Source organism: Carettochelys insculpta, chromosome 6 (assembly GCF_033958435.1).
Source record: "Carettochelys insculpta isolate YL-2023 chromosome 6, ASM3395843v1, whole genome shotgun sequence".
Taxonomy (NCBI): domain Eukaryota; kingdom Metazoa; phylum Chordata; order Testudines; family Carettochelyidae; genus Carettochelys; species Carettochelys insculpta.
This window is the reverse complement of record NC_134142.1, coordinates 18,501,682-18,517,531: the sequence shown is the minus strand read 5'-3', so window position 1 is coordinate 18,517,531 and position 15,850 is coordinate 18,501,682. Positions and strand designations below refer to the sequence as shown.

The following is a 15,850-nucleotide window of genomic DNA, read 5'->3' as shown; positions in this document are numbered from 1 at the left end:
GCAATTAATTATTAAAGACCTACAACCTATCCTTAATCAGGATGCCAGACGGCCCTAGGTGACAGGCCTGTTCTCTCCTACAGACAACCTCCTAACCTTATGAGGATTCTCACCAACAGCCACAGTCTGTACCACAGGAACACCAATCCTGGAAGTTGTCCTTGCAACAAGGCCCGTTGCCAACTTTGTCCACATATCTATTCTGGGGATACCATCACTGGACCTAACCAGGTTATTCACAGAATCACGGGCACATTCTCATGTTCCTCAACTAACATCATATATGCCATCATGTGCCAACAATGCCCAGATGCTTTGCATATTGGACAGCCTTCAAACTCTCTTAGGCAAAGAATTAATGGGCATAAAACAGACATAAAAACACTCCTGATTCACAAACCTGTCAGCCAGCACTTTAATGGAGTGGGCCATTCTGTTAATGACCTGAAAGTCTGTGTTTTACTGAAAAGGAATTTTCACAGCTGTTTGGAAAGAGAGGCTGCTGAACTCACTTTTATATTGAAATTTGACACATTAACATGTGGTTTGAACTGGGATGACAATTTTCTAGCTTGTTATAGGGGCTCTTTTACATACTTTGCTTTATCTAATTCTTGACTCCCCCCCTCCTTCTGCCTTTCTGCTCTCTGATTTACTCACCTTGATAATAATTTTTCTGATTTGTCAGCCTTGATTACTATGTTTGGGTTTCCGTGCCTTAAATATTGAGTCTGTTCTGGTATGGCTATGGTCTGAAAAAGTGGGTCTGTCCCATGGAAGCTCATCACCCAATAAATTTTGTTAGTCTTTAAAGTGCTACTGGGCTGCTTTTTTGTTTTCATCCCTGACAATTTTTGTTTTTAAATCTATTTGCCCCAGACTCCTAAATGGCCACCTCATGGACTGAGCTCACAACCCCAACTTCAGCACGTCAACATTCAAACCATGGAGCTATTCCTTTCCTCTCCCATCTGGCTCAGGTAGCTCCCAGGCCAGCCAGTTCCTATGTTAGTAGTGGACTCCAGTGGTTTAGAGGGGTAGCTCAGCAGTTTGAGCATTGGCCTGCTAAACGCAGGGTTGTGCATTTAATCCTTCAAGAGGCCATTTAGGGATCTGGGGCAAATAGTTTTAAAAAAAAAATGAGATAGTGCTTCATCCTGCCAAGAGGGCAGCAGACCGGACTCTATGACCTCCCAACGTCCCTTTCAGCTCTATGAGATGCATATCTCTGTGTATTATCATAGTTCAACATAGCTTCAATATTAGACTAAAACATCAGGCTAACATAAACCATCACCTGATGCAGACACCTAATTCCCATGAATTTTAATCAGATTTGGGAGGCCAGATCCCTTCAGTGCATAAAAACTGCAGCCAAACAATAAATTCTTTGGGGGCAGGGACTGTGTATACTTCACCTTGTGCATGCTTGTACAGAGCCTTTCCAGCATAACAAGGCCCCATCTGATGGTGCTTCTAAGTACAAAACCAACCTAAATAATACAATTTGAACCTTTCTAATCCAGAACTCTGTTGTTCAGCAAATTCCACAATCTGTCATGCTTGTGGGAGCCAGGAAAGTGACCAATGCAGCAGCACTGATCGGTTTCCTGGCTCCTGCAAGGAGGGCAGTCTGGAGCCAGACTGAGCCCTGGTTAGCAGCTCTCCGCCAGTGCCAGGAGCCAGGAAACTGACCAGCACTGCTCCCCCCAACTTGCATGAGATTAGACTTCTATATGGTTGCCCGGGAACACAACCTACACATAAATTGGGCGTTTAGTGTACTCCGCTCTTTCTAAAAAAATCAAGCCATAAATTAGCAGAAGGTTTACTCTTTTGTGTCTATAGACAAGTGTTGGAAAATAACATTGCTGATAAGAAACACATTAGAATTTATTCCAGACTTCAAAATATATATTTATGCTCAGAAACAATCCCTAAACTGCCTTCTCCTAAATATCTTTGGGAGACAGACATTTTAAGGATACGCACCAAAAGATAAATTAAACAGATAATAGAAAGAATAAATATTAAACAAATAGACTAAGTTCAGATAAAGTCCTGGAGTCTCACGGTTATCTTTTTCAAAATGTAATGAAGAATAGAGAATTATGCATTTAAATGGCAATAAAATTTGCAATTAATATTACAGTAGATATAAAGTCATCTGATTCTGGTTTAGTTCAAGAAAGTAACAAATAAAATTACTAGAGCAATAGTTGAAATAAATTACAATGATACTATTGTATTTTATAAGAACGTTGGAAGTTTAATTAAATAAAGAAATAAAAAATGTTATAACATCAGATTCCTCATCATCTTTGGCCCTCTTTACCTAAGTACAGAAGGACTCTGAAACCTGCTGCAACCTGACAATTATTTGTTTATCTTTGGTTTCAATTTCCAATTTCTGGAGAAATGCAGGATTGCAGGCAGTGGACACCACATATCTCCATTTATTCACAAGTATATTATAGCCAGCAGTAATGAAAGTGCCTCAACACTTCCTCACCAGTATACCATGACCACGCTCTGGAGAACTCCTTAGCTAGCATCACAAGTTGTATCAGCCTCCATGTCTCAATACCTGGCAGTTCATAAGGCGGACAACTGTGCTGTGGACTCCTATTGACTAGGATCTGGACCAAACACTAATACTGAAGGATCCGCATGCAAGTAAGACACTGCAGATCTTTTTTTTTTGGCAAAGGACTGGTGCCAAACCAAACCCTGCAGAGACAAAGTTCAAGTTCAAACAAATTGCAGAGGCATCATCAAAAATAGTCACCATCCCATTTAGTAAGAAACATAAATGTACTAGATGCTACAGTGTGTTGCAAGATTAAGTACAGTACAAGATCTGAAATATATGCTTCCTTGAATTCCAAACTGGTACAGTAGTTGATGCAAAAGCTTTATTTGTATGCTGTAAGCTAGTTACTTATGGTAATACTTAATAAAAGGAATTGTGATTTCTGATGTTCACAATGATATCTGGTAAATTACATCAAAGTCTAAAGCTTATTAGACATTATTATTTTCAAGTCTTCAATTTGGGTTCATTTTGTGGGTTTAACTAGAAGTACTACTGCATGCATGCCTGCAAACCCTGAGATACCCTTCTGGATTCTAATTACAGAATTCCTTCAGAAGATAAAGTTGGTGATGAAAGTGTATGAGAAAAGGATTGAGCCCTGAGAATAAATTTGTCAAATTTTAGTTTGACTTGAAGGAAACCAGTCAATTGACTGCACATGCTCCTGGCAAAGCACGGTTTAGAATGAAAATACTGGTGGATAGTGGTTTGAGTAAGCTGAAGAGTCAGACAGTAGATCCCTCTCCTGATAGGCATTAATACTCCTCCTACGTAGCTTCCAGAAACTTAGCATTGGAGCCATGCCTTGCGACAAAGCTACATCAGGATGTTGTGTCAGTATCCCCATGGGGTGATGTCCCAAACATGAGACCACATCTCCTTTTGTGGACACTTTAATCACTCCCAGCAGATCCCCCGGTAAGGCACTGTTGATGGTAGAAACCTCTCCAGTTCTTCTGAAAGTGTGGAGGTTACTGTCCATTTTTATTTTCCAATGTCTCTACTGTTTCCTCAGATTCTTTGGAATTTTTCAACTTGAAACTTTCAACCCTGCTACTCAGGGTTGACTGATATCTCCATTCTCTCAGACTCCTAGAGAAATCTTTTCTAACATTTTCACTAGTCAATACATAGATGATTGGATCAGCAATGCTGTTAGCTGTGGCAATACACAGAACTGTAGCAGAAGTTGAATATATGCGATGTTCAAATGAACATGTGTCATGATGATGCAAAATAAAGTTAATGGCTCTTATTAGAAGCACCAGATGGAAGGGACCAAAGCAGATCAGAAAAATGGTGATGACGGCAACAGCTAAGCACTTTGCTTTTCTTTTTTGGCGGCTGTTCAAGCTGCAGCTTGCTTCAACTGTTTGGAAAATTTTGTAGTTTGTGAAAATAAGGATTGTGCAAGGAATGGTAAATCCAATTATGAACCTGGCAATGCTGAAATAAACCAAGGTCCAGTTGAGTGGTAAAGTCTCAAAGCAGGTGGCGCAGCCTAGAGTCTGCTGGCCATCAGGTAAAATAAATGTTGGGCAGTGGATTATAAAAACTGCAGAAAAGAGAATACATGTGATGAACATTGCCTTCCTCTGATCCCTCACCCCCTTGCATTCCAAAGCGTACGCCACTGCTACGTAGCGATCGATGGAGATGCAGCACAAGAGCAGAATACTGATGTATATGTTGCAGAAAAAGACATATCCTGTTAGTCTGCAAGCCATTGTTCCCATCTCCCATCTGTGCTGCTTTTGTACATACATAATCCAGAGGGGCAGGGTACTCAAGTACATGATCTCGCACAGCGATAGGCTGAAAAGGTAGATGGCAAGAGTGTTCTTCCTTCGGATTTGTGAAAATGTTAGCCATGTCGTTAAGCAATTGGATGGCAAGCCTATGGCAAAAACAGTACAGTAGATCGCAACCAGTTGTATCCGGCTGTTCTCGAAGGGTATTGATTGGCAGCATTCCGTCTCATTCCCTGATCCATTCATGTTGGTGGTGCTGAGTGGTGCAGGAATTCCGGGATAGCTTTGCTTGATTTGTTTTGCCTGCGAATCAAGACACTCCAGAAAGTTAGGAGCTGCAAAAGACATTTACAAATGTGATAGTAAAGGTAACAGTCTGATAGCACAGGGCTAGCGAGGGCAGTCCTTCCTCACCGTGATTTCACTGCCATTGTCTCTGGGAATGGTGGCTCACTGGGATAGTGACATAAGCTAACCCATAGGGAATGTCTGGAGCTGCCATGCTGCAAGTGGTTTTAAACCAGAGCTATTGCACTGACCTTAAAATTGGTGTAACTAAAGGGAGGATCAGGCGCTCTGAGTTGCGACTGCTTGCTGTTTGTTTTACAGGGCACCTAGGATACCCCATCATAGACCAGGGCCCCCACTGTGCTAGGCGCTGTACGAACACAGAGAAAATCGAGGGGCCCAGCCCCAAAGAACTTACAGCCTAAGCAAGTTTACACTCTCTTTTTGCAGGGCTCACCTGATAAATCCTCTTTTGTGACTCTCACTCAGTACATAAATCAGAGACTCTGTGACATAAGTAATGGCTATGCCTTTTCCTAAGTGCCTGTTTTTCTGGTCAGGTTTCTTTCGCCTTTCCACAGATCTACCATAGACACCATGAATAGTGCCCAATGCTTATCACTCATGCCTCCCCAACTCTTTGCCTACACACTTGATTTCTGATTTCCAACCTTAATGGAGCTGTAGCATAATGACCTAGGGATGGAAAATCCCGTTTAATTAGTCATAGAATCATATAACAATAGAGCTGGAAGAGACCTAAGAACCCATCAAGTCCAACCCCCTGCCCAAGGCAGGACCAAACCCCATCAGATCAGCTCAGCCAGGGCTTTGTCGAGCCAAGACTTAAACACCTCCAGGGATGGAGACTCCACTACTTCCCTGGGCAGACCATTCCAATGCTTCACCACCCTCCTCGTGAAAAAGATTTTCCTAATGTTCAACCTGGACCTTCCCAACTGCAACTTGAGACCATTTTTCTGTGTTCTGCCATCCGTGACCACTGTGAGCAGCCTCTCTCCAGCCTCTTTGCAACCTCCCTTCAGTAAGTTGAAGGCTGTTATCAAGTCCCCCCTCAGTCTTCTCTTCTGCAGACTAAACAGACCCAATTCCCTCAACCTTTCTTCATAGGTCATATGCTCCAGCCCCCTGATTATTTTGGTCGCCCTCTGCTGGACCCTCTCCAGTGTGTCCACATCCTTCCTGTAATTGGGGCCCAGAACAGTCATTTAGTTAAACATTAAGTTTAACAGGTTAACTGATTAAATGGAGAGCAGGTGACTGGGGCAGCTGCTCCAGCCAGGCTTGAGCACCCCTGCCACAGTCCTGGGCTGCTCTGGGGCCCTGCACATGCTGCGGACCAGGACTGCTTCGGCTGGGCTGGAGCAACCCTGCCAGCAGTGCTCCTGGGCTAGATCTGCCATGGACCAGGGCTGCAAAGGCCAGGCTGGAGTTCTGCCCATCTGTGGTGGACCCCGGAGGGCTGGAGTAGCCCCCTGCCTGCTACCAGTAAGCCCCATCCATTTAGTGTAATGCTTACCGGTTAACTGGTTAACAGTTAACAACCTGTTAAAGCTTTTCTGTATCTGCCTGCTGTTCCAAGGCTTTGGCAGGCAGATAGGATATAGAGGCCATTTTTTCCCCTGTGGAGGAAGAAGCATCAGGGAAAGCAGGAGAGTTTGGGGATCCATTGCTAACAGAGGACCCCACTGAGCATCAGTCATTTTCCCAGTTGTGTGTAACACACGATTCATTGCCACACAGTTTCCCATTAGCATTATTATTTTTAAAAATCCTGGAAGCAGCCGGCTCCTGCCCAGAGTATGGACTGCGCTGTTCTGTTAGAAGAAGGAATATGAATGCTTCTCTCCACATGCAGAGCTCCAAATGCTTCACAAACTTGCAGGTCTCTCTCGTGCCCTATAGAGAGAGGCACATTTTGCGCACAGTGAGGAGTGGCACTACCATGACAGACAGCGTAGTGAGGCTCATGGGCATGCACAGGTACCGCATCCCCTTCCAAACCTGTGATGGGGTGCAGCCAGCTCCCTTCAGCATACCTGCCCAGCTCCAGAAGCTGGCCTATGAGGGGGCAGACCCACTGCTCCTCTGCTTCCCCGCCCTGCCTGGATCCTCTGCTGCTCCACGTTCAGAGACAGGAGAAAATCTCCTATCAACCTCCCCTACTCCTCACGAGATTGGGTCGACTCTCAAGCCCTGATAGTTTGACTTTGCGCTTCCCCACTTGGTGTGTGAAATTGAAACCCAGAAGATCGACCCCTCCCCTTTTCCAGCTATTCGCCTGGAGAAGCCAGTTGGTGCAGTGAAAGGAGGTAGCACTTCAGGCCAGGAAGGGAGTGAGTCAGGCTCCTCCTTGGAATGTGCTTGGAAACAACAGGAAGTCAGAGTGCAACTAAGTTAAAGACACACCAGCAAAGAGAACAACATAAAGAAATGTCAGAAGCAGAGGCCAGGGAAAGGAAGAGAAGCAACGTCCTCTGGAGAAGAGGGCTAAACACCCTGGGGCTGGAAGGGGGCACTTATGACAAGAACCAGACAGTGGCAGTGCATTAACCAGCCTGGCCTAGAGGGCTGAGGGAAAAGCTAGCTTGTAGCATTCCATTTGGCCGCCTAGTCACTGTCCAGTGTGCAGGGATGTGGAGAACTGCTGAAGTGCAGTCAGATTGGGCCACCCTTTCAGAGTACCTGGTATGAGTTTGAAATCAAACTTAAAGCAGGCAAATCTGGGCTATCTGACATCCACTCCAAGCATGAGGGTAGCACTGTAAGTACAGCCCAGGGGAGCAAATGTGACTGAAGCACCCCTCAGTGTAAGTAACAGCAGCCTCGCCCAGGCTGCCTATAGACTATTCCAAATGACTACAGCTAATTTGACACCAGTCTTTAAAAAGGGCTTTAGAAGTGATCCTGGTAATTACAGACCAGTAAGTCTAACATCAGTACTGGGCAAATTAGTTGAAACTATACTAAAGAAAGAGTAGAATTGTCAGACACATAGATGAACGTAATTTGCTGAGGAAAAGTCAATGTGGTTTCTGTGAAGGGAAATTATGCCTTACTAGTCTACTAGAATTCTTTGAAGGGCTCAACAACCATGTAGACAAGGGGGAATCCATTGGCCATAGTGTACTTAGATCTCCAGAAAGCCTTTGACAAGGCTGTCTGGGAAGGCTCTCACCAAAGGCTCTTAAGTAAACAGCCAAGGGATAAGAGGTAAGGTCTGCTCATGGACTGATACATGGTTGAAAGAAAGGGCAGGAATGCATGGTACTGGAACCTGTCCTTTTCAACATATTCATAAATGATCAAGAGAAAGGGGTAAATAGTGAGGTAGCAACATTTGCAGATGATACTAAATTGTTCAAGACAGTTAAGTCCAAAGCAGACTGTGAAGAGCTTCAAAAGGAGCTCACAAAACTAGACGACTGGGCAAAAAAATGGCAGAGGAATTTTAATGTTGACAAATGCAAAGTAATGCACAAGCTTCTAAAGGCAGGCAACCTGGAGGACCTGGAGGGGCATCACATGAGTCCCAAATAGGCACTTGCTTGAAACTTAATACTCAAGACCTTGACCTCAGAATGTGGTCAGCTCATAAAAAAGAAAATGGTTTATTATTGTTAGTACGGCAGCATGTAAGAACCACAATCAAGCAGCAGGTCATGGTACATGAGGCACTGTGCAAATACCACAAAACCAGTTCTGTCCTAAATAGTCCCTAATCTAGGACAATGTGTCATGAATCAATAAATTACCATGCAGCGTAAGAGCTAATAGGAGACCAGCACATCTGCATGCTCACAGCAGTCACTAGTCTAGTCAGTGCCACTTGGACCATTTAAAGTTATGGTAGTGAGACAAGCTTTTTGCGCGTGTGCACATTTTTATTGAAATAATTGTTTAATGTCACCTTTCTGCACTGCCTACCCCATCAGCTGCTAGTCACATTTCCTCCTAAGAATACCTGCATTGGAACATAGTTTTCAGCAGCAAGGCAGAAGCAGAAAGCAAGCAGCAGACTAAGGCGACTAAGATGATTAGGGGCTTGGAACGGGTCCCATATGGGGAGAGGCTAGAGAGACTGGGACTTTTCAGTCTGGAAAAGAGGCGATTGAGGGGCGATATGATAGAGGTATATAAAATCATGAATGGTGTGGAGAAAGTGAAGTGAATATAGAAAAATTATTTACCTTTTCCCATAATACAAGAACTAGGGGACACCAAATGAAATTGATGGGTAGTAGGTTCAAAACTAATAAAAGGAAATTTTTCTTCACACAGCGCACAGTCAACCTGTGGAACTCCTTGCCGGAGGAGGCTGTGAAGGCCAGGACTCTATGAGGGTTTAAAAAAGAGCTTGATAAATTTTTGCAGGTTAGGTCCATAAATGGCTATTAGCCAGGGATAAAGTATGGTGCCCTAGCCTTCTGAACAAGGGCAGGAGATGGATGGCAGGAGATAAATCACTTGATCATTGTCTTCTGTCCTCCTTCTCTGGGGCACCTGGGATTGGCCACCGTCGGCAGATGGGATGCTGGGCTCGATGGACCTTTGGTCTGACCCAGTATGGCCATTCTTATGTTCTTAGCAGACAGGTTATCGTGCATCCATAGCACCATATAGATAGTAACAGAGGCTTCATGGGAAGGCAAGTATATGTGTAGACCTAGGTATAACTCTGGGCAGTTCACCGCAGTTAGAGGTTTGCTTGTCCTCTGGAGTGTCTGAGGCTGGCTCTACATGTGCCACAGAAGATCGAATGCTTAGGTTTGATCTTCCATGGTGCTATTTCGTGCATGCATGAAACAGCATGTTCCGGGCTCAATGTTAACCCTGTAACTTCTTGCAAGCCACAAGGATTAAGGCATGCCAGTGGGAGGAGTGCTCCTGTCAGCATTCTGCAGTAAGGACAGGGATGAATATTGACGTCTGCAAAATTGAGTTTTGGTACACAATTTGTGTACCCAAATTTGTGTAGCAGCCATCAATATTCAAGATAAGTGTAGACCCAGCCTGAGTGAAGACAAATTTCCAATCGTGACAAATGGGCACAAGTATAAGAAGAAACTTGTGTGCTGGGCTCTAACACCCTCTCATCTAGATGCCTTACCCTAGAGTCATCCTGGCACTGCTGGAGGGCTAAAAGGCACTACTCAGTGTGAGTGAGGGGATCAGAATCTGGCTGGGGGCTTGCGGAGGACTCAAAGAATCAGTCCTATGCAAAGGAAACTCACTGAACTGGCTGAGCTCTCTGCATCGCCCTTTGTGGCACACCATGCTCCACAGAGCCAGTGGTCAATACATTAAGCAGGTTGATTCACCTCTGCCCCTAGCAGGGGCCACACTGTTTCTTTGATGGAGATTGGGACCTTCCTCTTCCCAGTGGGTTGGTCCAGATACTTTCAAGAGGGATATGAAGGTTCCTTTTTGGAATGTCAAGCATCAGAATGACTTGACAATGTAGCAATGGTGATTTTTGAGGAAACCTATAGACGACTTAGCAATGGCTTTGAGGTGGTCAAAACTTCTTATACTGTGCTCATCACAGTAGTGCATTAAGCACAATGTGGCTAATATCTGTCATTGTACGGTGGAAAGTCTTGTTTTGGTTGGGTTTTGGAACATATTTTCCAAAATGCTGCTATATATTTATATTAAAGGAGGCAGGTCAAAGAAAAGGGTCTTCCACTTGGAGGGACAGGTGGTGACATTTATGATGTATCTTAGTTCTTATGGGAGTACACTGCATGGTCTAGAAATGCCTCCAGGAAAGTCCTGTCTCCTGCACAGATGAGCTTTTGCTTTATGCTAGAGAGCTCTCCTGGGCCCGAGGAGCAGAGCTGTTGACCACAGTCTTCACCTCGGAGCTTTGTGTGGTCTTTTATAGACCTGGCCCCAGTGCCTTGAAGATACGGACTGAGATTGTGACTTAGATTTCAGATTCTGTAGGAAACCAGTGTAGATCATGGCAGAGAGGTGTGATGTGCTTGTGGTAGCTCAGGTTGCTAAGGAAATGGGCTGTGGCATTTTGTGCTAGCGGGAGTATCCTAGGTGATGAATGCTTCATGCCCAGGCATAATTTATGTTTTATTATTTAGGTTTAATTTATGACTGTGGTATAGCTAGTGATTTATGAGCAAGTCCAAAATATACACTTGGCTGAAACTTAACATACAAGACCTTGACCTCAGAACAAATATCGTGTGGTCAGCTTATAAAAAAGAAAATAGTTTATTATTGTAACTAAGGCAGCACGTAAAGACCACAGTGAAGTAGCAGGTACACCAGGCACTGTAGTAGGGTTACACCAAGCACTGTACGAACATCACAAAACCAGTTCTCTCCTAAATAGCTCCTAATCCAAGACAACATGTAGCAGATAAATTACCAGGCAAGTCAGAGCTAATAGGAGACCAGCACATCTGCATGCTCACAGAGGTCACTAGTCTAGTCCGTGCCAGTTGGACCATTTAAAGTTGTAGTAGCGTGACAAGCTTTTTGTGTGTGTGCACATTTTTGTTGAAATAACTGTTTAATGTCACCTTTCTGCACTGCCTACCCCATCAGCTGCTAGTCACATTTTCTCTGAAGAATACCTGCACTGGAACATAGGTATCAGCAGCAAGGTGGAAGCAGAAAGGAAGGGATGGACAGGCTATCATGGATGGTGTCTTATTGACCTGATGGACCTAGTGCCCCTGAAAAGCCATAAAGCAATAGCTAGGTAAGCCTTGATTCGACGTCAAAGCACAGTCAACCATCTCCTTAGGGAGCATCAGGAATCATTGTTCCTCGGTGGCACCTCAGAAGTGGTGGGCTGCTCTCTTCCCCGCCTTCATCAGCCAAAGAGGGAGAACCACACCCATCACTCCGCCCCTTACCTCCCAACTGTTTTGGAGATGTTGTGCCTGGACCCTGGAGGAAGATTTGTACTATTTCCTGGAGTCTATTTACATCTATGCAGACAGCAATATGCTATTTTTTCGCCTTGGGCCTATTGTTGAAACCAAAAAGTGGATGCCAGTAAACTTCCTCCTTAAATGACTTGTCAGATTTCAGTGAGAACTCTTGTAAACAGGAACAGTTGCATCAGAATCATGTTCCTAAGGGTTATGCCCATCCCATCAGGGCACAGAAATGTACCATGTGATCAGGACCAGATTAAGTCTCCAAGGGCCTCAGGGCTATTAGATTTTGTGAGATGTCCTAGGCTCTGGGGTAGAGCCAAAAATCAGGGGTGCAGAGTGCAGGGGGAGGCTGGTGTGGGCGTGGATGAGGGCTCCAGCTGGTGGTCCATGCTCTGGGATGGGGCTGGGGATGAGGTGTTTGAGGTGCAGAAGGGGCTCCCAGCTGGGGCCAAGGGGTTTAAAGTGAAGGAGAGGTCTGAAGACAGGGGTTGGGTTAGAGGTGCAGGCTGTGGGTGGGAGGGTGCTGGGGTAGGCTCAGGGCCAGGGAAGGAAGCTGGGGTGTGGGTTTTGGAAGAGAACATTCAGGGGGTTGGTGTGTGGGGTCTGGAGGGAGTTAGGGTACAGAAGAGGGCTCAGGGCTGGGCTAGGAGTTGGGGTGTGCAGCCCTTACCTGGTACAGTTCCCCTCTGTGGAGAGGAACAGGAGGCTCAGCATGGCCCACAATGCCCTGTGCTTACTTGCAGGCATAGCTCCCTACAGCCCCTGTTGACTGTGGTTCTTGGCCTATGGGAGCTGCAGTAGGAACACAGCCTGCAGGCAAGCACAGGGACAGAGCTTCCCTTGGGGCTTGTGGTGATGTGGCTCCATACCAGAGCAAGTGGGAGGCCAGGGGAGCAGCAGTGAGCAGAGCTAGCTTCCCCCCAGCCAGGTAGGGCTGTGTAATGCACAGGGGCTTTAAAGCCTGCAGCCCAGATCTAGCCTTTTGGAGGCCAGGAGAACTTTCATGGGGTCCCCTAAAACCACTGTCTTAATCTGTTGCTGCGTGTCACCTAGGTAACCAGCCAAAATGTACTAGCTGCTCAGATTTCAAAATACTCACACAAACCTCTTGTAAACAAGCCAGAGCATAAGAACAATCTATGGAAGTGTTTGGCCCGGGGTGGCCAACCTTTTTGCATTGAGGGGGGCACAATTTTTGCATGTTCCAGGGGCTGAACACAAAATAGCTCCAAAACTGCCCCACCCCATCCCCAGGCTTAACCTCTTGCAGCCCCAAGCCACTCTCAACCTCTGGGTTTAACCCCCTGCACCCTCCCTTCAGCTCCAAGCCAGCCCCAGGCTCAAACCCTGCCCCCAGCCAGGCACCCTACAACCCACCCTTGGTGACTCACCAGAGCTGCTGCTGGAGCCCCCAGAGCCGCCCCATGCCCAGCCCTGAGAGCTCCGAGAGCCCCGCCATGCTAAGCTGCGTTGAGCCCCATGGCTACCTTTTAAAAATGGCGCCACTGCCAGTGCCGCAGACCACGTTAAAAGGCGTCGCGGAGCTGGATTCTTGCCCCTGGGCCCCGTGTTGGACATCCCTGATTTGGCCAATGATGCTGCAGAATGAATCAGTTGAAGACACTCAGAAGCATCTCTCGGGTGACTCCGGCAGCTAAGCGGCGAGTGCACTGGTGAGGGAATGACTGACGCATTTCCCTGCGGCTATGGCTACACAGCAGGTGCTGTTTTGGGAGATGAAGGTATCCAGAAATCGCTGCCCACATCTATGCAATGCTCCCGTTTCTCTCGACGCAGTTGTCAAGCTAAGGCGCACGCTACTCCGGCATCACTGTAAACCTCATCGCATGTGGCATACAGGGCTGCCTCGCACAGGGCCTTGTTTCAGCACGTGGTGCCCACATAGCCTATTTGGAAATCTACTCAAAATAGTAGTAGTAGTAGCTTATTTCAAGACTAGGGTGCTGCGTGGACATAGCCTTAGTGAGCAGCCTGCTGACAGAACGAGCATAAAACAGCCAGTGGAGACCCACCTGGTGCCCCAGTGCCTGCCCATACGTGGGGGATGAGGGCAGACAGGATCCACGGGCTGCAGGTGGAACTCCAGTGGGCCTCAAGCAGCCGATGGGCGGCAGGTTGCCCGCTAGTATGCTAAGCTGCTACAGGAAGGAGCTCCAAGGTCAGGAGATAGGAAAGTGCACTGGTACGAGAGGTGGAAGTAAGCTGGCATGGCCATGTACACTGTCCTGGGAAGAATGTGGCTGGCAGGGTCTGGTATGCCGCAGCAGCTCTTTCCCGGTAGTACCGTGTGTCAGAAAGACCCCGCCTTGCTGCCAGCCCTGGGAAAGGCAGCAAGTGGCTCCACCAGCTGCCTTACTGCCCCCAGCTCCCCTGCAGAGTTGCTGCTGTATGCAGGGAGTGGGAAAAGAGTGGGGCACAGCAGGGCAGGGCCGGGGCATTTGCTTCTTTCCCCGCTGGCAGCCAGGCAGGACAAAGTGGGGGAAGCAGTAGAACTGCTGGCAGCAACTCTGGCTGCTGTCCTGCCCTCAGGTAATGTGTGGGGAGAAAAGGGGAAGAGCATGGGGATCCTGTGCCAGAGGTGGGGGTCACCTCACTGAAGGGGTCACGTGGGAGGTCATGCTGCCCCCTAGCTGATGCCCCTCCCCTTATTGGGGAAAAATAATTTTACTTTTACCCGTGGCCAGGGCTGTCCCTAGGGGGGAGCTCAGAGCAACCCCCACACCACTGCAGGCTCCACCCATTCCCCACCTCCACCCCACCCCACCGTACTCCACCTCTTTCCTCGAGCCCTGCTCCTGCGCCGCCCCCACCCTGCCTCGTCCTGCCCCTGCGCCGCCCCCCACCTCGCCTCTTCCTGCCCCTGCTCCGCCCCAGCCCTCCTCTTCCTGCATCTGCTCCGCCCCCCCACCTCGCCTCTTCCTGCCCCTGCTCCGCCCCCACCCTGCCTCGTCCTGCCCCTGCTCCGCCCCCCCACCTCGCCTCTTCCTGCCCCTGCTCTGCCCCCACCCTGCCTCGTCCTGCCCCTGCTCCGCCCCCCCACCTTGCCTCTTCCTGCCCCTGCTCCGCCCCAGCCCTCCTCTTTCTGCCCCTGCTCCGCCCCCAGCCCTCCTCTTTCTGCCCCTGCTCCGCCCCCAGCCCTCCTCTTTCTGCCCCTGCTCCGCCCCCAGCCCTCCTCTTCCTGCCCCTGCTCCGCCCCAGCCCTCCTCTTTCTGCCCCTGCTCCGCCCCCACCCTGTCTCGTCCTGCCCCTGCTCCGCCCCAGCCCTCCTCTTCCTGCCCCTGCTCCACCCCCAGCCCTCCTCTTTCTGCCCCTGCTCCGCCCCAGCCCTCCTCTTCCTGCCCCTGCGCCGCCCCCCCACCTCGCCTCTTCCTGCCCCTGCGCCGCCCCCCCACCTCGCCTCTTCCTGCCCCTGCTCCGCCCCAGCCCTCCTCTTCCTGCCCCTGCTCCGCCCCCACCCTGTCTCGTCCTGCCCCTGCTCCACCCCCAGCCCTCCTCTTCCTGCCCCTGCTCCGCCCCCAGCCCTCCTCTTTCTGCCCCTGCTCCGCCCCAGCCCTCCTCTTTCTGCCCCTGCTCCGCCCCCACCCTGTCTCGTCCTGCCTCTGCTCTGCCCCCAGCCCTCCTCTTCCTGCCCCTGCTCCGCCCCCACCCTGTCTCGTCCTGCCTCTGCTCCACCCCAGCCCTCCTCTTTCTGCCCCTGCTCCGCCCCAGCCCTCCTCTTCCTGCCCCTGCTCCGCCCCCACCCTGTCTCGTCCTGCCTCTGCTCTGCCCCCAGCCCTCCTCTTCCTGCCCCTGCTCCGCCCCTGCGCCGCCCCCCCACCTCGCCTCTTTCTGCCCCTGCTCCGCCCCCAGCCCTCCTCTTCCTGCCCCTGCTCCGCCCCAGCCCTCCTCTTCCTGCCCCTGCGCCGCCCCCCCACCTCGCCTCTTCCTGCCCCTGCGCCGCCCCCCCACCTCGCCTCTTCCTGCCCCTGCTCCGCCCCAGCCCTCCTCTTCCTGCCCCTGCTCCGCCCCCAGCCCTCCTCTTTCTGCCCCTGCTCCGCCCCAGCCCTCCTCTTCCTGCCCCTGCTCCACCCCCAGCCCTCCTCTTTCTGCCCCTGCTCCGCCCCCAGCCCTCCTCTTTCTGCCCCTGCTCCGCCCCAGCCCTCCTCTTTCTGCCCCTGCTCCGCCCCCAGCCCTCCTCTTTCTGCCCCTGCTCCGCCCCCAGCCCTCCTCTTCCTGCCCCTGCTCCGCCCCCAGCTCTCCTCTTCCTGCCCCTGCTCCGCCCCCAG

The 15,850-nt window shown here is 49.3% G+C and overlaps 1 protein-coding gene across 2 annotated transcripts in view; it reads right to left on the bottom strand.

Moving 5' to 3' along the window:
- GPR132 (G protein-coupled receptor 132) overlaps positions 1-15,850 on the bottom strand; it is a 44,364-nt gene that overhangs the window by 16,399 nt on the left and 12,115 nt on the right. Inside the window, exon 3 of one of the 2 annotated variants that reach the window (XM_074998691.1) lies at positions 2,017-4,650. The exons of the other annotated variant lie outside the window; for it this stretch is intronic. Within the exon in view, the coding sequence (XP_074854792.1) occupies positions 3,568-4,593 (1,026 nt within the window). The 5' untranslated portion in view covers positions 4,594-4,650 and the 3' untranslated portion in view covers positions 2,017-3,567. Of the gene's footprint in view, positions 1-2,016; positions 4,651-15,850 lie in introns of those variants that run through there. 2 annotated transcript variants of the gene reach the window in all.